Genomic DNA, 24,397 nt, shown 5'->3' with positions numbered 1-24,397 from the left:
GGATAATACCGCCCCTTAATCTGCACTATCCAACCACTGCACTGCCATTTAGTGCAGAGATCAGCTCATTTGTATTTTAAAGGACACACACAAAAACAGCACATTTTTGCTCATACCTACAAAGTGGCAATTTTAACATGTTATAATAAATTATCTATATGGTATTTTGAGCTAAAACTTCACATATGTATTCTGGGGACACAAAAGATTTATTTTACATTTGAAAAAGTCTTATGAAATTTCCCCTTTAAAAATACAGGTGCTTTTAAGCGAAAATTTTAATATTTTTTCAACTTTATATTAACTCTTTCCACACCATTGACGAGTTATCTCGTCAATTAAGAGAAAACGCTTTTTTTACGTGTTTTTACGGTAATCCATATTTCCGCTTTTATCCACTAGGTGGCTCTCTTGCCCAACTTATAAAACACTGAAGCATCCACTGATTCAAAAACAGAAAAACCTTTGTGTATGTTTTAATTGTCATTATGAATCTGATCTCTATATAAAAACCCTTTACAAAAATGCAATTATCTCAGCTTTTGGCTCAAAATTTTGATAAAAAGAGAACAAATGAAGATAGGATTAAACAGGTTTTTTTTTGTTTGAAAGCCAAGGCTCTGTTCTTTTATTTGATATATTATATGTTTATATATTTATAGAAGAAAACTTTCTGGAAGGCATTAAACTTTTGTATAAATAAAAAAATGCTGGCGCTGGCTGGCAATTAAAAAAAATGCTAGTGGTAAAAGAGTTAGGAGTGTATCTTCAAAAATATGTTTGCATTCTTAGACTTTCATTAAGACATTGTTTTATAAAGTAAAATAAATGTATAAAATTGTCTGTTCAACAAAATGTAAATAAAACTTAAAACAAAACTCTTCATCACGTCCACAACAAATTTATACCTCAAGAATAATTTTACTATTAAATTAATATTAATCTTATGTGACATGGATAAGTTGAATAGCATTTTTAAAAAGTATTTTACTGAAGTAGATTTCTCAAGTATCTGTACTTTATCATAATATTTTTCTTTGGAAAACTTTTACTTCACTACATGTCAATTTTTACTAATTATAATAAAAATCTTGAGTGGAAGTAAAAAAGTACTACATTTTTTATGTAATCAATAATTTTAAGTAATAAATAAAACGTATTCGATGACATTAATTATGTAATGTATAGTGGAAAAATAAAGAATGAAAGCCTATTACACACTTACATTTACACATCTGTCAGATGCGTTTATCCAAAGCAACTTACAGTTCATTACAAGGTACACATTTTTTATCCGTATGTGTGTTTCTGCGGATTTGAACCCTCTGAGCTGCTGCAATGCTCTACCACTGAGACTTACAGGAGCATATTATGCTTTAAAATGTAGTTTTCAAAAGAGAAATACTCTGCACAAGTACATATAATTGAATAATGTGCTTAAGTGAAGTAAAAATAGTTCAAATTCTGTTATTTTATGTGAACATCAACATTGCTTCAGTTTATAATAAGTGGAGCCCTCAGTGAGGCTCCCATGCTGATCAGTTTAACACCAGAAGAGGGCGACCTTCACCACTACTGCTGATGTAATTGTCTTTTTGTCCACAGGAGGTCGCCAGTGACAAGCCAACCCACCGTTCCCCCAGCAACGCTCTCAGGTATGTTTACTGTACTGTACTGTAACTCAGTCACTGGTGAGCTCCATCTCCCACACTACCGCTCTCCCACACAGTGTCTCTCACATCTATGCACACACTTCCTGTTAAAGGCACTGTTGCCAGTAAAAAAAGCATTACAGCAATAGTGGAGCCATATGGACTTCAGGGACTGAACGCTTAACAGATTTTTAAGCAGCCAAAAACAGCCATCAGCACATAGTTTGCATGAGAAAAGCTAATACCGAATGGATTGCACAAGGGTTTTTTATCCAGCTCCGTGTTGAAATAAAATATTTGGCAAACAGAAAATTCAGTAGCTTGAAATCTGCATGCCGTCTGCTCATTGGCACGTTTTAATGATCTATAGATGTTAGACCATATGTTTACATTTCAGATACAGATTCAGCAGAAGATTGCGTGGTCTCCCATCCAGATGTTCCCACCTCTTGCATGATTTATATACAGTAGTAGTTCTCACAGTTATGTAGAAGTTGTCATTATTGGATGAATTGACCACTTCTGCTTCATTGTCACACTTTGAATAAGTATGATGCCGAGTTCATGACAGTCATGTCATCTTTTTTATGTCAAGTAGGTAATTTTTGGGATTAAGAAAATATGATTATTTATTCTAGCAAGGTGAAATCTATTATTTATGAGGCATTTGATCTCTCCGCATGAAGCTCTTGAAATATTCATACTTGGAAGTTTCTCTGTCAAGACATCACTCAGGGCTTTCTTGTGTCTTCCTGCCCATGAACCACATCCCCACTGTTCGCAATGAAAGTTGCCATTGCACCCCATAGTGGGTGTTAGATCAGGTGAATATGATGATGCTGTCGTGATGAGGTGTTGATGGCTGTCTTTTGTCCCGTGTAGATGAGACATACCAGCAGCTGGCCGTGGAGACTCTGGAGGAACTGGATTGGTGTTTGGACCAGCTGGAGACCATTCAGACTCACCGCTCTGTTAGCGAGATGGCCTCCAACAAGGTGTTTCTTAAATCATTTACTGTTGAATCTGTGCTGCCCGATTCATTTTCACTTTCTCTGACCCTGTTTACACCTGATGATAACACATTCAATTCTAAACTTTTATCTTGTCAAGTGCACATGTGTTTTACTTTCTGGATAGCCTATGAGACAGCCTTTTCTGAAGGAAAGTTTCTAAAAAGTTGGTCACAATTGTGGGAAACTACAATCACTTGCAATTTGTTCATTTGCTTCATGAAGCCTGATTTATAGTTCTGCGTCACCTTCACATAGCTACTATGTGTAGCCTGACACGTATCTCTCCAAAAATGTAGCGACGTGTCAATTCTATGTGGACCGGAATGCGTACTGACCAACATGATCTCACGAAAAGTTGTGTTATAGTCACGAAAAATTTAAGTAATTTATTCATGTCCATGGCACGAAATTCAGCATTTTTCGTGCCTTGAACACAAATGTCTTTTTCGTGTCACTTGCACAAATTTCTGGAAATAGTTTTTTGTGTCCGTGGCACGGCTTTCTTTCTCGTGTCATTTTGTGTGTTGTTTTCTCATTGTTTTTCCCTATTTTTCAATCATTGTCGCTTGCGGTTGGGATGTACTTTTATGTATTGGTTTCTACATGTTTTTTATCAGCTTTTAAAATTAGTTGGGGTTTGGGTTAGGATGTCTAAAAATGTAATAGAAAGTGAATCTAACCCCAACCCCAAGCGACAATGGTAAGAAAATAGAAAAAAGATGAGAAAACTATTCATAAAATGCCACGTAAAAGAAAGTCATGCAATGGACCCAAAAAACGATTTAAAGAAATTAGTGCTCAAGGCATGAAAAAAGCAGAATTTCGTGCCATGGGCACGAATAAATTAATAAAATTTTTCATGACTATAACATGACTTTCTGTGAGATCAGTCTGTACTTTCTGCATGTGTAATGGTACAGTATGTAGGCAAAATTGCAACCAACCTTAAATTCAAAACACATCGAGAAGCTACGGTAGCAGCCACAGGATAAACAAGTCATCGTCTGAGGTAGAGGTCTTCACGGGTCCACTTAGATCTGAAAACCTGAAGTCCGACCCGAGGGGGTCTAAAAGTGTATGTGTGCTTCAGGTATAATATTAGCGGCCTCTGGTAATTTAAAATGAATGTGTTTTTGCCGAACGGACCCGAGAAGACCCGTACTAGCTTGCGTGTGTGCATCGATAATTTTTGTATAGCCAGATCTGTCAATCAATTTTGAATACACACTGTAAGCGATTACCTTGGTGTTGTCATCAGATAAAAAAATAAATGGAGCATCGGGCCATATTGGTTGTGAGGTCATCAGGGTTTCTTTCTGTCCGACGGGTGCATGTGGGCCTGCAGACTGGACATATGTCGGTGCTGTTTAGATTTAAGTCCAGTAAACCACTTGACCGGGTCAGATGCGGGTCGGACGCGGGTCTAATTTTATCGGGTTTGTCTTGGGTTGGGTCTTTTTTTAAAGGTCCTGTTCTTTCTGTGTTTATGAAACGTTGATTGTGTTTACACTGCGCAATATAACATGTGTTATGTTGCGTTTACACCAGCCGTGGTAGAGGTAGCAAAAACTCGCTTTTTGCGCGTAGTTGGACGCTTGAACATTTGAGTTCACTCGCTTTATTCACGTGTGAAAGCCGCGTGTGAAATTCTAGTAATTCGAGAAATTCACGCAGAAATTCGCATCATGGGAGGGGCTTCTGCGACTCCGCTGAGACTCAGCCAGTGTCATCCTGTAATCATGTCACTACTACAGCAAGGTCCTGATTGGTTAACGCGGCGCAGAAATCTGCGGAAGTTCAGATTTTTCCACTCACGCGTTTCCCGTGGCAACGCTTAATTCACACGGAACACGCCATCTGCGCCACGCCTTCCGCATGTTCCCCGTCATTCGTGCCATGCTTACCGCGCCTCAGGATAATATTCCGCGTGTAGTCGCGTCTTTGCATTGACTTAACATGTAAATCACCCGCGCTTGCCGCCTCTACCGCGGCTGGTGTAAACTAGGCTTTAATGTTTCACGTGTAAAAAACGCAGTATTTTTCACACAGTTTACTTATCTGTATACTGCTATTTTCACTGTTCTAAAACGGCCTAACGTCTTCCTTGTTCTATGAAGTCCCTCCTTCAGAAATACGTAATGAGTTCTGATTGTGTAGTTTGTTTAGTGTGTTGTGATTCGACAGCAGCTTAGTTTAGCCAGAGCCGTTTGAGCTTAGCTGGTGACTGATGTATTCATGTGGGCGGAGTTTAGTCAAAAAACTGTTTTATTGACGTCATTCAATTGAGAAATAGAGGGCTGTAGTCCAAACCGGCCGTTCGCTGTAGGCTTTGATAGGGGAATTCTGTTAAAGAAAATATATCGCCTGGCAGTGAACTTTGAGCTTTATAATTTTGCAGGTATGTTAAATGCTCTAACAGCAACATTACACACTTACTAAAGTTTAAAAAATGGGATCAGGAAGAACGTGACCTTTAAAAGCCCGTCGGGTTCGGGTAAAAAGTGATTCGGGTCATTTCGGGCTACTGTAGAAACATGACGGCGACTTCCATGTAAGGAGACCTGTGGTGTATGCAGATAAAAACGGCTCATTAATAAGTAATAATGTAATAAAGTTTATTCCCAAAGAATGCATGTGGACATTTTCTGGACATTTTTCCAGTTGTGACCACTTAAATTTTATGTTCATACTAAAAGGCATATGATAGGGTGACTACACGTGCCATTTTTCCCAGACGTGTCCTGATTTTAGGTATGTCTTCTGTAACTTGTTTGTCGACCCCATATGTCATTGAGGTTTTAACATTTTAGCTAAAAACATAATAAAATTAACATTTATTTCTCTTAAGACAGTGTTCTTCAACCCTGGTCCTTGAGGACCCCCTTCCAGAATGTTTTAGATGTCTCCTTAGTTAAAGGCGGAGTCCACGATGTTTGAAAAACGCGTTGGAAAAGGAGACGGGCCGACTACCAAAACACACCTATAGCCAATCAAATCAAATCAAATGCCGGGTTGCGTATGTGTGGGGCGGGTCTATCAACAGAAGGTCCAGATTCTATTGGGTTAGAGGCGTGTTTGTTTAGGTGATTTAAAATATCAACATTGGCTTTCAAACATCATGGACTCCGCCTTTAACACACCTGATTTAAATCATTAGCTAGTTAGGGAGACATTCTGGAAGGAGGCTGATGAGATGGTTCAGGTGTTTTAAATCAGTAGTTCTCAAACTGGGGTCCGGGGCCCCCAGGGGGGCCGCGATATGGTGCCAGGGGGTCCCCAGTTTTATGACATTTTATAAAATACATTAATTTATCATGAATTCTGTGAAATTAAAGGTTCTCTAAGCGAATCTGTGTGTTGATTTTTGAAATGTGTTTTCAAACAAACTGAGCGTAGTTAACTCCTCCCCTTCCCCCTCTCTTCCGTGCTTTCATGAACGCGCCCAAACCCAACCCCCAAATCCTTCTTGGCGTTTATTGGTTAGAACACTGTTATGGTTTCTGGTGTAGGTTTGGCCCGTTTGTTATTATTGCAGTTTGTGGAGGCTGGGCTGTCTAGAGAGATCGCGTTTTTTTACAGTTTGATCAGCGGACAGGAAGCAAGCAGATAGTGAGGAGATATTTGCTGTATGTAACAAAAAATGTTTTATGGTCTAAAACGCGTGAATTCGCTTAGAGAACCTTTAAACCTAAAAAATAAGGCAGCACTACTTTGTATAATTTAATGTTTTGTTTAATTAAAAAAGTTCAAAAGTTTTAGAACTGTTTTTTTGTCATAAATTTTCTTTGGGGGGGCCGCGAAAGAATGCACCATACACAAAGGGGGCCGCACGCTGAAAAAGTTTGAGAACCACTGTTTTAAAAAAGTAAACATATAGGGCTTTCTTGAGGGGGGTCCTTGGGGACCGGGGTTGAAGAACACTGTCTTTAGACATAAAATCATTGTAGTGTCATTCTTACCTTGAAATGTAACAGTTGCTTTTCTGAAATAGAACCTGAAAAGATAAACCTCGATAACATATGAACAACGCGTCCTCCAGAGGCCCGAAATCCTGGGCAGGATGCATCTGGGTAGATTGGCTCGTACGGTCACCCTAGCATATGACCACAATGCATTCATAATGCAAATGCTAGAGAAATAAATTGGCTATACTTTATTCAAAGCCAAACATGTGTTTTTTTTTTACACTTTTTTTTCACTTAAAATGCCCTAACAACAGAAGATAGCAAGCAATGTCTAAATTTATGTTATTTATTGGAAACATTTTGTTCAAGTTAAATTAACATTAAACATTAACAAGTCTTTGTCTTTCAAAATTAAAACTAAAATAACAGCATCATGCAAAGCATTCTGGGAAACAGATATCCTCATGAACTTTTTTCAGTTTTTTTCCTTCAGATTTTGGTTCCCAGAATGCTTTGCATGAGGCTGCTTTATTCTGTAAAGATAAAGACTTGTTAATGTTTATTGTTCATTTAACTTTACACAAACTGTTGCCAGTAAAAAACATAAAATGAAATCTACAGTAAGTTACTGGCAAACAGTTGCCAGTAATATTGTCATTTTTAACTATTTAAACAATCATTCTTCAGTGGATTGTGTGTACCAGTTTGCCAAGTGACATTTCAAAGTATATTTTATCATCTTGAATGCAACATCACTTGTGTGCATCTCTGAATGTCGTATAGACACTGCACTGCTACAGGAGGTGTAGAAAGAGGACGGATTGGAAAAGGAGAGTGTTTGTGGATGAGGACATAAAGCAGGGAGGGGGGTTGCAGTTTGGTCCTGATGCTGGTGTTTCTGCTGTAACCTTCGTTGCTATCGAGCTGCAGCAAGGTCTAGCGTGCTGGTTTAACCATTGGCTCTTCAATGTGGCCATAAAGCATGTGATTTAGACACTAGCCAATGAAAAATCGGTTGCTGTCTTGGAAAGCTTCTCTTTTTAAAGAGACGGTGCGTTTTTTTATCCTGCAAGCAAATACTGTGGATGTGTAATTTTCTTATGGTGGTCACCATAAGCATGTAATGCTTTTGTTTCAGACTGTGCTTAATAACAAGTGACTTATTTCTGTGCTGACACAGACAGGCAGCGCTTGCTTGTACGCTGAGGCAGATGACACACATAAACACTCACACATGCACAGATTAGTGTGAATGCACAAACCCCCTCCTTTTCCCTGTTAATATATATACACAAACCCAGACGGTTCTCCATTTTTCCACACTCATACATGCTGCCTGCTGCACATGCGCACTCAGAGCGTGCGTACATGCACACACACCCAAGCACGCGCCTCCTGCCACAGCGGCTGATTAGCTTGCGAGATTTGTCTACAGCATCCAGGGAGACGGAGCACAAGGCAACGCATCAGCCGAGCTGCATCTCCGAGTCTATGTGTGGATTACACGTCAGTAGAGTGCTGCACCGCGCTGACGGGACTAGCATTGTGTTACATGGACTGACAACTCGTTGGGAACGCTGGGCCCCGGTCCTGGAGCTCTGCGGTGGGGGAGGGGTGTCGACGCAGGGATACGGAGAAAAGAGGATGTTTTTCCAGACCACCGCTCTATTGTAGTTTGACTTTTGCCTGCGGGCCCTCTCTCTTTGGCATCTCTGTCTCTGTCGTCCATCATTTCCTCCTGCTGTTGCCTGTCTGATTGTTGTTGTTGTTGTTGTCCTGTCATCCCTCAGTCTCTGTCACATGCGTTTCTTGTGTTAGCCGTCCATCTTTCCTCTGGTGTTTTCTCTGTCCTCATTCCCACTGCATCCTCTCTGTGCCCTTCAGACGGCCCCCTCGCTCCGTCTCTCCATCTTTGTCTCGCCGCCTTCTCCCCCTCCAGCTGGATTGGGGTCCGCTCTACTCAGCTGCTGGGATGAGATGTAGTCCCCTCGGCCTGTGGATTTGGGCGGCTCCTGGCGGGCCGTTCACGGGGGACACTACCTGGTTTTCAGGAGGGCCTGGTTCTGGTACCACTTGCTGCATGTAGAGAGACAGCTTTCGCGAGCGCTTGACGCTGGACTTTCGCCCCAGCTTGCTCCCCTCCTCTTGGGGGCAGCCGTCACTCTGGAGCGTCCCGGCCTGCTAGGCTGCGGCCTATCTGCCCACGCCCTGACTACGCCCACATGTCGCTGGGGTGCCCGCCGCGCTTCTGCCCCCGTGCACTTCTGCGCCTCCTGCCTCTGCCAACGGCCCGGGCCGTCCGTCACTTTCAGCATGGGCGTGGTGGAGGCCATTGACCCGTCACCCTCTTCTTGCCCCTCACCTGTGCCCGGACGCTACCGGCTGGCCCACTCCTCCAGCTACAGCCCACTGCAGGGGAGGAGAGGGTCAGAGCTGGAGCTCGGGGCAGCCGCAGATGAAGAGCTGGATGGGGGTGGTCAGGCCACCGAACGTCGGACCCCCTTCATGGATCTGTTCTGTGAGACCTGCTCCAAACCCTGGCTCATTGGCTGGTGGGACCAGGTAGGGCGCCCATAAACAGAAAGGTGTCACTGAATTGTTATAACCAGACACTTAAAAATAGGAAGGTTTGCTTTACCTTTGCTTCAAGTGGGACAGAGAAAAAAGTTTTTGAGGTGAATGAGCCGTAATACTTTTGGATAAGATTATATGTGTTGTGAGATACGGGGCAGATCGTTGCTGCCAGATTCTTATATCTCGAAGTGTATTTTTCAACCTGCGCTTTTAACTTTGATCACTGTGTCACTTAAAGTGAGACATAAAGAAAATGGCTGCTGCTGTAGCACTTGGTTCATGTTGTTTTGGTGCTGAAAGGTGCATTTAACAGGGAACCTAAACAGTGTGCTTGTATCAAAGGACGCCTCCAACTCACTATTCCCCTTCCCTTACACCTGACTATAAACAGTTTGCATCTGGCCAATGTTTGGTAGGGTAGGACCAGCTCTCTGTTGCAAAGAATCCCACTGGAAGTATATGCTGTTGTATGAGATGTTTGACATTGATGTTAATATGCGGCAGTGTCATTCTCTCCTGTTTGTGTCCAGTTTGTGTTTTTAACTCCATTAAGCCAATGATGTGGAATAAGATACTCTTTGTGGTTACACTGTCGGAAAAAAAGGTACAAAAGTTGTCACTGGGACGTTTTAGTATTTTTTAAAGAAGTCCTAATATGTACCATTTAGGTAAAAATATGTAAAATATTGAGGTACCAATATGCACCTTTTAGGTACAAAAGTGTACATTTTGAAAAGGTACCACACAAAAAACTTTTGTACACTTTTTTCTGAGAGTGTATATTTGGTTATACTAAATGGTTAAATGACATACAGTACTGTGCAAACGTCTTGGGCCATCATGCCCGAATTAGATTTGTTGTTTTTGCAATGTTATAGTGATCATATATAATTGTTTCTCAGTCTCTTTAATAGAATACATCCAGAAAATACAGGAAATGTGTATGTAGTATTAAAAACTGTATAAAAATGTAAACTGATGTGTCAAGTTTTTAGGGTAAACTCCCCTTCCACTTAAACAATTGCAGGAAACGGCAGGATCTCTTAAACCTAAATAAAATTAAATCCTAATTTCTAATTTTAAAGAAATAAGTATTTTTACTTCATTCTGCTCAAAAACGCACAAAAAGGTGTGTTTCGTGCCAAGAGAGTTCACACTAAACACAGACGATGCCTAAAGATTTTTTAGTACATATTTGCTATATTTTCTGTTTGTATCTTAATAAAATAGATTGAAAAATAAATATGGATGGACATTAAAACTTCTAAAACAACAAGGTGGTGGTGGCCTAAGACTTTTGCACAGTACTGTATGTTTTATTTATGATACTTAATAGATCTATAGACTTTCCTCTATTAAAATGCAAACAAAACAAGGTTTTAATAAAATAAGGTTTAGCAAAACACACCCCAATTCATCGTTATATGACATCTAATCTAATATTAAATCTAATATTAATCACTGCAATCTTTTACAATTAGTACAATTATGCATATTAAATATGAATGAATTAAATGTAAGTAAGTTTGACGCTATACTGGCAGTTTTGATGGACACGTCCTCCTAGCTCAGTCATAGTAAATAAAGGAAACTGATAGTATCATGGTCTCCTAGTAACACATATTTGTATTCATTTGGTCTGAATTTTTTTCCCACGTGAACCGGTAGCAGCCTGGTCCTCCAGAGGATACATGCTCCAAACAGTTGGCACTGAATGTTTTAATAATGACTCAGCACAGTATGGACAGAGATTTGGTACAGTGTGTCATTCGTGCTTGCACAGGGGAGAAAAATTATGTAAATTAAGCTTTATATAAACTCATGACTGTGTGAGGTACGTATACGTACCTCAATGGTTCCTATTCAGGTTTACAGCGTGCAGATTAATAGACATAACCAAAAAATTGTCATCATTTACTCACCCTCGTTTTGTTACAAAGCTGTGTAAATTTCTTTGTTTTGCTAACAAAAAGGAAGATTTTTTAATAAAGAAGGAAACAGAAGCACCATTGACTTCCATTGTGGAAACAACTACTGTGGAAGTCAATGGTGCTTGGTTACAAACGCTGCCCAAAATATATTCCTTTGTGTTCGGCAGAACAAAGAAATGAATCCAGGTTTGTAACAACACGTGGATGAATAAATAATTGACAGAATTTTATTTTTGGGTGAACTATCTTTTTAAAGATATATACACACTTAAAGGGGCTGTTTTTCCCATCATAGGGTAGCTCTGTAAAACATGTCCATGTACCTCGGTGGTATTGCGTTAGGTCATTGGTTCGGTGCAGGAACATGCATAATAATAAAATGTATACTTTGTAATGCACTGTAAGTTGCTTTGGATAAAGGGTCTGCCAAATGCATAAATGTAAATGTTTATCCTATACCCTAGATTATGTCTGCGTGTCTGAATTGTGGTAATCCTGAATGATTTGACTACAACTTGATGCATGATTTGCATATACCTGTGTTATATATACACAGGAGAAAATGAATAGCAGACAATGAAAAATACAAGTGCAAGCTATGGAAAATAATGCCTAAAGATGTACAGCAACAGAATACGGAGAGAATGAGGTGTAAAGGAGGAGAGACAAAGCAGGCGTTCATAGATAAATAAAGACAGAATGGAGGAGAGATGGAGAGTGATACAGAGAGTGTTGACCTTGGAGGAGGTCACAGACAGACACCTGCCTACTCTCTCAGATTGGCACCCAACCCATCGCCTCGCTCCCATCGTGCTGCAGAAGGGACCGTGAGGAGGCAGTTGCTAAGGAAACCTGCTGGTTTCCATGGAGATTGTAACGTGTGAAGGACCAGTCAGTGGGACAGACCAGGGGTCTTGCCGGAGTCGTGCTGTGTTATTTGTGTTATATGCTGAAGTTGCACAATTTTATTCCTTCGAGGCAAATATTTGGTGTAATAAAAACAACTAGTGTTTTTATTAAAAAGGTATTGCTTCTCCTTTTCATTAAAGCTGTGATTTGCCGAGATTTTGAGGAGAGATATCCACTGTATGGATTTTTTACCCAATGGCTATCACTTAAATAGATTTTAATTAAAGACAGGCCTTTGCATTAATCACACAATGTTACACATACAGGCCTTAGGTTTCCAGAAAGCAATTTTGTGTTTAATAGCCATCCAAACAGCACAGAAGTCTAGGCTAAAACAAGGCAAAATTTGGGCTATCAGTGAAAATGTATTAGATGCCACAAAATAAATAAAATAAATGCAACCGAACACCTTTTAATCACTATTGACTTTGCTTACATGATCATAAATCTCAAGTTATTTTGGCAAAAATGTGACCAAATTCAGGTTTATTTTGGCTGTGGGTTACTCGTAGCTGGACTCCCAGATAGCATGCAACCATTGAAACAATGTTAAAAATCGTTGTTTTGTCAATGTTCAATATCACGTTTGCTCCATTAATATTGAAAAAATATTGAAACGTCAACAAATCACCATTATTGTGATCAGTGTTTGCTTTAGTTGGGCCCTTTACTCTTGTGTTTTAATCTTAGGTTTTCTTTGCCTGTTGAAGCAGTGTTTTAAAATACATCTGCTATTGCAAAGAAAACAAAGATGTAATGTTATTAAGCAGTTTAATAATTGTAGATATTCCTAAATAATATTAGTAAAATACAGTTAAAGATGTGTAAGAACTGGACATTACAGTACTAGTTGGAAACAGTGTCAGGTCTGCTATTTTGAGGATTATAAAAACACATTTAGAAGGCTAAACTACTGAATCTATCTCTGACATCATAAATCGGTCTATGAATGTCATCAATGGTGACGATCAACAAAAGAAAGCTTCACGCTGCAATGCATGCTGGGTATCATCATAGTACTAAACTAATTTATGACTCCCAGCATGCATTGCAGTTGATCATTTTATCTGAATTTGTTTGACGATTTTCACCATTGTTGAGATTTGTAGGATGAATAATGATGTCTGAATGTGTCAGCATATTTTCTGTTTATCTTGTCACAATGGATTTACAAACCAGAACAATTATAATGGTCAAATATGGATCAACATCATCACATAAAGCAGCTTAATTTTATATCATCTTGACATCTTTACAAAAAGCAATCAGCTTCAACTTAACTTTGAAACGCATCTTTCTTTTCCAATGCACACGCGTTTCTACATAAACACTAGGGATGCTCCGATCAATGCCGATCTCCACTATTCTGAATCGGACAGCCGATCTTATTACAGCTATTTCATGTACTAAGACTTTTGATCATGAAGTCCTTATCGATCTAAAATCACTTTTAGTTTGAGTCGTTTATAACATGCATTTGAAAAAGCAACACTCGTCAAACATAATTATTAAACATATTCTTTATTATCATGAAAATACCTGAAAAGGTTTGAAGAACAGCAATATAAATATATCCTTCAGCCATTTCATGGAGCTGCATGTCATCACAGCTGCGTGTGTATTGTTCTTCGTCTACAGCGCATTTTGAGTTTCTGCACGAGAGCGCCCCCTGGCTTTTGGATGTAGCGGCATTTCACCGTAATTCATTGAGAAACATAGCAAGCATTATCGGCCGATCGATCGGAGCATCCCTAATAAACACATACAAACACAAAAAAGAAAAGAAATATTTTGCGTGAACTTCAAGAGTCAAGGACCAAACTAAAGCAAACACTGATCACAATAATGGTGATTTGTTTAAATTTCAATCTTTTTTTACATATTTATGGAGGGTGCAAACCTGATATTGATTCAATGCAGTTAACATCGACAAATCAACTGTTTCCAACATTGCTTCAATGGTTTGCATGCCATCTGGGCTATATCGGGTCTAGACTGTAAAATGATGGATATTGCTTGCTGGGTTTGTTGGCATGTTTGTGTATATAGTAAATATTTATAACAATATGTATGTATATTAATCAAGCTACCAGGTGATAACATATCACATTGGTTTGGTTATCACATACGTTATAATGTTTTTCAATCCACTGTGTATTAACAAAAACACTTATCATTCTCTTTATCCTTGTCTTTTCCATCTTTTCCTTTCTGATCTCTAGTTCAAGAGGATGTTAAACAGGGAACTGTCTCATCTATCTGAGACGAGTCGCTCGGGGAATCAGGTGTCTGAATACATCTCCACTACTTTCCTAGGTAAGTAAGCTCACACATCTCAGTCTTGTTTCTATTTTCTGAACGGCAGAGCCTCAGTTCCAGCTTCTGTTGTAAGCTTACTGATTTAGAAATGTGCCTTCATCTGTTGATGTTTCGTATTGTCTTCAAGACAAACAGAACGAGGTGGATATCCCGTCCCCTACACAGCGGGAGCGAGACAAACCGATGTCCCACATCAGTGGCGTCAAGAAGCTCACGCACAGCTCCAGCCTAACAAGTGCAGCCCTGCCACGCTTCGGGGTCAAGACCGAGCAGGAGGACGCGTTGGCCAGGGTACAGGCTCTCATCTACTCAGTACTACACAATATCATATTATTTGAAATACTGGTACAGGTTGCATGTAGGATGCCTGTGTTCCTGTAGCTCAGTGATAGAGCACAAGGTTGTTGGTTCGATACCACATAATGCTAAAAATGTATACCTTGTAATGCCCTGCAAGACGCTTTGGATTAAAGCGTCTGCCAAATGCGTAAATGTAAATGGATTAATTTGACCACAGCATGCACAGGTGTAACAAAACTTCCCTGCGCATGCAAATTAAGTATTACACCACCACCATTTGTGTCAGAAACATTGCTTTGTGGAATGGATTTGTTTTGATTGAATTTACGGTTTCTTTACAGGAGCTGAATGACTTAAACAAGTGGGGCCTTAATATCTTCCGTGTGGCCGAGTTTTCCAATAGCAGACCTCTGAGTTGCATCATGTTTGCTATTTTCCAGGTATGTGCTTGTTTTGCTACAAATGTTGCTGTGCTGTTGAAAAACGAAAAACACTAACAAGGATAACCTACCTTAATTCTTGAGAGCTTGCTTTTTCATAGCTACATTTTTTCATAGTGTACTTAATATACAAAAAATTCAGTCACACTTTATTTTACAGTATCACTGTTACAGTGTAATTTTACATTTAAGTACTAAGTAATAATCATTAACAACATGTACTTACTATAGGGTTGGGGTTGGGGTTAGGTTTAGGGTTTGGTTTAGGGTTAGGTGCATGTATTTATGCATAATTAACTGTTATTACCATAGACTGTAAAAAAAGATGGACGACGCGTGTTCGCTCTCTTCCATTTGGTGAAAAATGAAGCCATCAGTGTCCCTATACGGCGCTGACATCTTGGGTCATGAGTTTGCGCAGTAGTGAGCAGGAAGTACATTGTGTTAAAAGTTTATATTATTTAAATTTTATTACATTTCATTTATCAGGGGCGGATTCCCGGACAGGGATTAGATTTGTCCTAGACTAAAATAAATGTAAGATCTGTCCAAACTGAAAACAACTTGCACTGACATATCTTAAAATACATCAGTGCCCTTTGTTTTGCCTTAAAATGCACACAAGTAATGTTTTTAATAAGGCACGTTTGTTCAAACTAGTTCAATTTCCTAATTAAACTAAGGCTATTTTCCAGGTATGTGCTTGTTTTGCTACAAATGTTGCTGTGCTGTTGAAAAACGAAAAACACTAACAAGGATAACCTACCTTAATTCTTGAGAGCTTGCTTTTTCATAGCTACATTTTTTCATAGTGTACTTAATATACAAAAAATTCGGTCACACTTTATTTTACAGTGTAATTATACATTTAAGTACTAAGTAATAATCATTAACAACATGTACTCACTATAGGGTTGGGGTTAGGTTTAGGGTTTGGTTTAGGGTTAGGTGCATGTTTTTATGCATAATTAACTGTTATTACCATAGACTGCAATAAAAAATGGATGACGCCCGTTCGCTCTCTTCCATTAGTGAAAAATGAAGCTGTCAGTGTCCCTATACGGCGCTGACATCTTGGGTCATGAGTTTGCGCAGTAGTGAGCAGGAAGTAAAGCCGCGAAAGCAAGGACCCGCCCTCGCTCTCGTAGAATGCGCATATCACAGCTGTTAATCATGACGTCACACCACCGTTTTTATAGCATTAAATAACTAACTAAAAACAAACTTATTTGAAAAACAAACACTTGAATTTACATCAGCGTGATAAAAACTACAGTAAATGACAGAAACCAGCTTTGGAAAAAAAGATAATTGAATTGTAATTAAATTGTTTAGTTGGTCTCAAATCCCATTGAATAATATGGGGAGGCGGGCTTTATGACCTATACTGGGACCAGTCACTGGGGGGGCGATCGAGACATTTTGGCTTCACTTTTTAGGGCTTTGCGGCACGCTTGGTTATTACTATAATAATTACATGTAGCATGTGTAACAAAGACATCGTAAAATAAAGTGTTACCAAAAATTCTTCTTTAGTACTTCTTATCTTAAAGAGCCACTTAAATGACCACAAAAAAGTTTATATATTTATTGTTGTGGTCTACCACAAATCTGTTGTTTGAATTAAAGTTAAAAAAACGCATTATTTTTCTCATAATATAGATATTTGCAACATCTCTCTCTAAAACGCTTGATTGCAGCGCGTCTCTTCAAAGCCCCACCCCCACAAACGGCAAGTATACTCTGATTGGTCAGGGATTCTAAACGATTGTGATTGGTCAGTCCTTGTAGCGTTCGAAATGTCCATTACCATAATCGGGTTTCTGCTTCTCAAGCGTGTACAGATAATCAAACAAAATGGTCTCTGTAAACTGCCTCTAGTAGGCTATTGCATCGGTATTGCCTTGCAGTTTGAGCCTGAATCAGATTTAGAACGTTTGCAGAAAGAAACAAATCTAACAGAAACTCCTTCCCAAGGACGAATTGAGTAGGATGCTTCACAATGCTACATTTGTAACCGCCTTACACTTCGGATGTGTTGTGGCTGCAACAACAGGGTCACAAAAATTCAGACGTCTGTAATTTTTCCATATTCAGAAATAAAGGTAATCTATTGTATTACAATTCTTTATTTAAGTGTCTGCATAGATATTTAGTGTCTGTAATGTAAAACCGCTTTATGTCACAGCGGGCCTTTTTAGAAAGAGTGAGAGCACAGGTGCAGCAGTCTGATCGTGGCCACATATTGTCATTTTTGGTGAAGCTCTGCTGTGTAGCCTACTGAAGAGAACTGGACTAGTTGTCTGTCACATAATAACCTGTTACTCTCGTTCACTGTGTAAAAGCATGATGGCAAACCTTGGTGCAGAATTGCTTTATAATAATAAACACAGTCGATGTCCAGTCCAGACACCAAACATCTAAACAGCTAAAATAAAATAAATACCATACACACGTTCTCTGCAGCGCAGACCAAACTCTCTCAGGTAAACACACTGAAGATCTTTGCCCGAACCCGATTTGTAACATTTTACACGGGCTCGGACCGGGCTCGTGCTTGCGCTCCGGCTTTGTGAGGTAAATGAGCGGTCAAGTTCAATGCTGCTGGATGCATTATCAGTAGCACAGGACCGCACTGAATTCATTTCCAGTGGATTTAATGATTTTCCTCATCAAAAACATGTAGCATAATCTTGGTGAGTAGGTTTTTCAATGTATAACTAAATATGAATCGAGTCTTAAATACATAATTTAGAAAGAGGATATAGACTAATGTTGGCAGTAATGGGGAGAAGTGCGTACGAAAATCCCGCTGAGCCTTTATCTTAATTTCGTTATAGCCAAATACCCATCTTAATTCAGAATGTATTATCTTAATTTAATTCGTTAAGAAATAATAATTTTATTGTCATATTTATAGTGTATTGCATTAGCCCATTTAGAATGAGATGTTACAATGTTACAGTTAACTTATTTTATTTCTTTGTTTCAACTTCCAAGTGGCGTGTAGATTATTAGTCATGAATAAATAATGTTAAAACCTGTGTAGATTTCTCATTCTTGACAAAAGCTGTGTAAAAGCTGTGTGTGTGTGCACATTCAAATAATGTCGGGCTGTAAACGGGTTCGGGCTTTTAAAAAGCTGTCAATCTAAATGTACGTTCGGGTTCGGGCTGCATTCTGTCGGGCTCCGGACATTACAGCTCTAGTGCAGATAGTTTCGCGCCTACTGTTGTTTTACAAAGTCTAGTTTTTTTTTATGAAAGTAGCCAAATACTTTCTTGCCAAAAAGGCGAAGTGGATAAAAAATATTTTTTACTTTCTTTGAATAGACAATCTAGCTATAAATAAGTATTAATGAATGTATAAACATGCCTGTTTGAACTATGGATGCAGAAAGATCGCTGTCTACCAATTCAGCACCATTCCCATGGACAGCAGCCGCTAACATCGTAAGTAATAAACGTTTTAAAGTCTTCATAGCACGCTATGTTTAATTAAAAACAGCGTTATTGAGAAACACAGCACTGAGTATAAATGTAAGAGGGGTTATGAGGTTTATAGAAGCTCCGTCTCTCTCCACTTACTACTCAAACTTTTACCGCGGCACTCGGCTCTTGTCAAATGAGCTTGTATAAACGAGAACTGCTTCATTCGTTTTATACACCAACAAAACTATTGTCGTCGTTTATGCATTTGCTTGTCGATTTAGAGCTATACAGGTTTAAACAGCGGTTGAGTTTAGACATACAGCAGGCTACGTTAAAAGGCTTCATTTAACGTGCACGCACAAGAGATGATCTATTTTACAGTCCTCTGAAGTTTACAAGTTTACAATGTAACACTATACTGCATGATTTGAAACGATTACATTGTAACAATGTATGGTTTTGTATGATTTACTGAATTCTCCACACAACATTGCGCAAATACGCGTGAAAAACTCCCATATATGATGTCAGTTTATTTAAATTTTTTAAGTATTTGTTATGTTTTCCACAGCATCGCGATCGTACACAACTAATAAATATACACATAATAATGTAGCATATACTGGTTGTGATCCTAAAGCACTACAAATTAGGAACAGATTAATCCTTTAGGAGCAAATATTGCACAAATCCAACCTTGACCTCTACATGTTAAAGGAAGCAGTGATCTCAAAAATGACGAGAGGAGAAATATAGTTTCTGGTTTCAGTGCGAAGGAATTGCATTGCAACTGTTTATTGTATAAACTGTAACCACTATTTCACTAACTCTTCATACTGTACAATATTATTTTACCCTCACATAAAAAAACAGCTTAATAACTCCGCAATACCTTTAGCAAACAGGCTTGGGCTATTTAACAAATCAGTTCTCTCTGACAACAGCATGTGGGCGGGTATAAGCAGCTAGTGGGCGGGCATTATTCAAATGCACACGTCTACGTCATCAGGTCACGGAAATAACTGTAGAACTACATCTCAGGCGTTTACTGTAGTACATTAAAAATGCCTTCAGTTAAAGGGAATATCTTCCTTTAAATTGGAGTGTGAGCTTTGTAACTCTGCACATCTATTTTATGCTCAAAACTGCTACATTATACTGTAACTAGATTTAAAAAGTTGAAATCCATGAAAGGGGCTCTTTAAGAACATCTAAGTGTAGGGGAGAACCGGGGCAAAAGTAACGCGGGACGAAAGTAACAAAGCGATTTTCCCCGAGCCCTGATTACATTTGCGTTCCAAACTATGACAGCATATTTAGCATGCAACCCTTGACAGAGCTGACAAATACCACGTTACTTCCTCACTGTTTTGTGCATCTAGATCTGGACAGCTGTTTTCAACCATGATAAGTAAATTCCTAAAGCTGTAATTTTTCTAATAACGCGTTGTGTTCCTTATTTCATGTGTTACAATACTGATCAATCTACAGGTTATTTAGTGACCTAACACATCTTGAAGTTTGACTTCTCAGAGTTTTTCTAAATAAAAGTAAATCTGGTTTAAATGTCAGGAGTTCCTGTCAGGACGAAAGTAATACTTGGTACTTTTGTCCTGCTGCTAATACTGTTGTATTATGTTAAAAGTTTATATTATTTAAATTTAATTAAATTTCATTTATCAGGGGCGGATTCCCGGACAGGGATTAAATTAGTCCTAGACTAAAATAAATGTAAGATCTGTCCAAACTGAAAACAACTTGCACTGACATATCTTAAAATACATCAGTGCCCTTTGTTTTGCCTTAAAATGCACACAAGTAATGTTTTTAGTAAGGCACGTTTGTTCAAACTAGTTCAATTTCCTAATTAAACTAAGGCCTAGTCCTGGTTTAAGCTAATCCCTGTCCGGAAACCACCCCACAGTGTTTAAACTGTTAAAAAAAATTATTTTCAACAATTCAGGTTTGTACTGTTGGTTGTACTGTTGGTTGCAAAATATGTTTTGAGTTACAAATTAACCAGGTCATAGTCATGTATATTTACTAAAAACAAGTATAATACAAAAATCTATCTTGTTTTGTTGTGTTACTTTCGTGCCAGCTGACAGGGTCAAAGGTAACAATGCGCTACTTATGTTCAAAGTGAAATTATACCGAAGTCGTTTCACATTTGTTCAAAACTTTACCTAGTATTGATAGACCACACTTGTGAGTTATTGACCACAGCAAAAGTATATCTCTGTCTAAAACATTATCTTTTAAAATTAAATTTTTCTGAAAATTGGTACTTGTTGCCCCGCTCTCCCCTACTTCTCTATGCTATTTTGAGACACCATGAATATGAACTAAATTGTGCTAAAATGTATTTAAAAAATGTATTTAGGTACCACTTTGTATGAAAGTTAGGTTCAAGTTTAATACAAGTTTTAATTAAATATATTTTTTAGAACAGAGATGGTATGTTAAAAGCACATTTTAGTTTATATTCATTGTGTCTTAAATAGCACAAATAAGTACACTGAGATTATCTTAAGAATAATGAAATATTTATTTTGTATATTAAGTACAAAATTAGTGCGTGAAAATAGAGCATTTAAAGTACATTATGGAAGTGTACTACTTTTTCACCTGGGTAAGACGACTTCTTAGTTGCATTGTTACTTATTGAAGTATCAACCTATTCTCAAATGTTTCTCTTAAAATTGCTTGGGGAAAATTAAAATAGACATAAACTAAGGCAATTGTGAGAAGTGATGAGAAGTGGTTGAGTTCAATGTCTTGCCGATTTGGGAAATTTGAGCTCAGTTTGTGTGGAGTTTGCAATGGAGACGTGTGTAAGATTTCTGGGTGTTTTTCTCAGGTGAAATTTTTGAGACACATGAGACATAAGCAAAAGTTTCTCTCCACTTAATGGAGAAATAATTTGAGATATTAAAGAGATCTCACCTGTGATTTCTCTAATAGGAATTGAAAGGATGATGTTGTAGTTTTGTTTGCATGGGCAGTGTTGAGGCATCTAATGTGCATTCATTGCCATTAACTGTAAAGATCAAATTAGATTTTTTTTACAAAAAAGGTGTCATACAACAGACAGCTTGGTCCACACAGAGATCTGATCTCATTATCGAGTCATTCTGGGATTACAAGATAAAACGTAAACATCCTAAATCATAGGACTTATGGCAACATTTCCAAGATGATTAGAACAACCCATTAGCAATTTGTGAAAACATTATTTTATGGTGCTATTTTTGAACACATGATTTTTTATAGCACTTTGTGCCTTAACGTTTTCACAGTACTGTTGGCAAAGAATGTTTAAAAAAGAAATGTTTAAAGGAATACTCCACTTTTTAAAAAAAACATGTCATCCAAGATGTTTGTCTTTCTTTCTTCAGTCGAAAAAATTTAGCTTATAGAGGAAAAATTCCAGGATTTTTTTCTATATAGTGGACTTTATTGGACCTCACAGTTTCAATGCAATTTTAGAGTTGCGGTTTCTGTGCCGCTTCAAAGGGCTCTAAACGATCCCAACCAAGGCATGGGGGTCTTATCTAGCAAAACGATCTAGCCCAAAAAATAAAAAAATAGTTATTTTTAAAATATTTACACTAGCCGTGTGACGTGCTATTGCGACCTTACATATTACGTAATCACGACGTCAAAAGGTCACACAACGTATGTGAAACGCACACATGCAGACCATTTTAAACAATAAACTGACACAAAGACATTAATTAGTATAATTCCCCCATACATCAACGCCGGAACTGTCCTCTTTCTCCACACTGGACCCGTCATAGACATTATATACATAGACACCTCATGACGTGCTGGAACGCATCAAGCGTCGGCGCCATATTGGATGGGTCTCCTCACTGTATGCTAGCACCAGAGTCAATCGGAGTTAACGGAAAGAGAGCAACTATGCCCGTATTTTGTGCAGCTTACGGTTGCAATAACCGGCGCAGTATTGATTCCAGATCACATGGGATTACATTTCACAAGTAAGATTGAACAATCATTTTGGTTATTTTACGTTATTATTTATAATATTATGTCAGTGTTCAGCAGGAACTGGTTCTCTCTCTCTCTCATGATCTCTCGCTGTTTTTTTCTTCACATTTGAAGGTTTCCCAGTGATACAGGCATGAGAAGGCAATGGGAAGTTGCTATAAAACAAGAGGGGAAACTCTGATTAGTTTTTGGAAACCGCCACTAGATGGCGCTTCAGTAGCGCGGCCGCCATTTTGGAATGAAAATTCTGGCAGCCAATTCATTCTCAATTCATTTATATTAAAATTATTTTAATACCTAATTACATAAAATACCTAATTACGTAAAAATTACATAAAAATTGTGTACTTTTACTTTTCTTGAGTAAAAGTACTAAAGTACTTTTTAAGTAAAAGTAAAAAAGTAGATGTTTATTAATGTACTTAAATATTAAATATAAACCAAAAACTTGAAATTATGAAATGTAATGGAGTAAAAATGATGATAATATGCTTTGGAATATAAGTTTTCCAAAGAAAGACACTGATAAAATACAGATACTTGAAAATGTACTTTTATGTAGAAAGTAAAATACTTAAGTAGTGTCTGCCTCTGTCAATATGCTATACTTAAAGAGCATAATACAAAGTATTTTAGCATGAAAGCAGTATTTTTCAATGTGTGACAGCGGTCTGTGTCATAACTAAATCTCTGCCGCTTATAACAACTCAAACCGTGTGAAAATCCGGTAAAAATTAGGGGAGTTATGATTATTCCTCATTAGAAATGAATGCAAGGGAGCGCACTGGAGACCCATCCAAGATGGCGGCCGCGTGATACGTCAGCTAAAATAGGCAGCTCAGTCTACGAGGTGTCTACGTATATAATGTCTATGGGGGCGGTAGTTTCACATACGTCATGTGTGACCTTTTGACATGATTATGTAAAACGTAAGGTCATGCTGGCGCATCACAATGCTAGTGCAAGACGAGAAGTTGTGGTTAAAAAGTACTTAATTTTATTTATTTATTTTTGGCGAAAATTATTATTTTGCTAGATACGACCCTTGTGCCTCGTTGGGATCGTTTGGAGCCCTTTGGAGCTGCATTGAGATTGCAATGTTAAACGGCATTGAAACTGTAAACTGTTAAAGTCCAGTAAAGTCTACTACATGTAGAAAAATGCTAACGTAATTTCTTCTCGACTGAAGAAAGAAAGACATAAACATCTTGAACGACATGGGGGTGAGTTATCAGAATTTTTTATGACAGTGGAATATTCCTTTAATAGCAAATAATGTTTGGAAATGATATCCACACTATAAAAAAAGTTAAATGAACAGTATTTTTGGTACAGTATCTAGTGTCACTTTTGCAGAGTAAGTTCAAAGTGGTCCTGTGTAAGGGGCTGGACACACCAAAGCTTTTACGCCTGCGGCCGGCGCATGTTTTCAATTGATTCCAATGGAAACTCTGCGTTTTTCAAATAAGCAAGCAGCTAGCGGGTTTTTTCCGAGCTGAAAACCGGGTTTTTTTCGTGCTCAGCGTTGAGCACCGAAAGTTCAAAAATATTCAACTTTGAGTGAAAAGCTCCGCTCATCAATGTCAGTTCTCACACAGCCGTCCAATTACAGTGGAGGAGGGGCGGGAGATTACCACAGCAACCAACCGGCTCACAGCTGAAGTATCACAGCTACTAAAGCGCTCGGCTGAAAAACAGCTGGCATTCGGCGTCCTCAAGGCGTTTTAAGCCGCGTTTAAAAGTTTTGGTGTGTCCAGCCCCTAAGAATACTGCACTATTTAATAGGCAGAGCCACTCGTGTAGTGCAGGGTATATGCGCAGGTATACGGCGTATATGCACTTTGGCATTGCGTATACCCACTTTTAAATAGTGTCCTAAAATATAGGCTAATTTATGTTTGCTTTT

At 38.4% G+C, this 24,397-nt stretch overlaps 1 protein-coding gene across 2 annotated transcripts in view; it reads left to right on the top strand.

Annotated features, from left to right (window-relative positions):
* Positions 1–24,397, top strand: part of pde4a (phosphodiesterase 4A, cAMP-specific) — an 80,310-nt gene that overhangs the window by 47,031 nt on the left and 8,882 nt on the right. Inside the window, exons 5-9 of one of the 2 annotated variants that reach the window (XM_055189349.2) lie at positions 1,606–1,655; positions 2,535–2,647; positions 14,207–14,300; positions 14,431–14,594; positions 14,945–15,043. In XM_055189349.2, coding sequence (XP_055045324.2) covers positions 1,606–1,655; positions 2,535–2,647; positions 14,207–14,300; positions 14,431–14,594; positions 14,945–15,043 — 520 coding nt within the window. Of the gene's footprint in view, positions 1–1,605; positions 1,656–2,534; positions 2,648–7,644; positions 9,133–14,206; positions 14,301–14,430; positions 14,595–14,944; positions 15,044–24,397 lie in introns of those variants that run through there. The other variant, XM_055189357.2, reaches the window with a different exon arrangement.

The sequence above is a fragment of the Misgurnus anguillicaudatus genome, chromosome 19 (assembly GCF_027580225.2).
Source record: "Misgurnus anguillicaudatus chromosome 19, ASM2758022v2, whole genome shotgun sequence".
Classification (NCBI taxonomy): Eukaryota; Metazoa; Chordata; class Actinopteri; order Cypriniformes; family Cobitidae; genus Misgurnus; species Misgurnus anguillicaudatus.
This window is presented reverse-complemented; position numbering and strand designations above follow the sequence as displayed.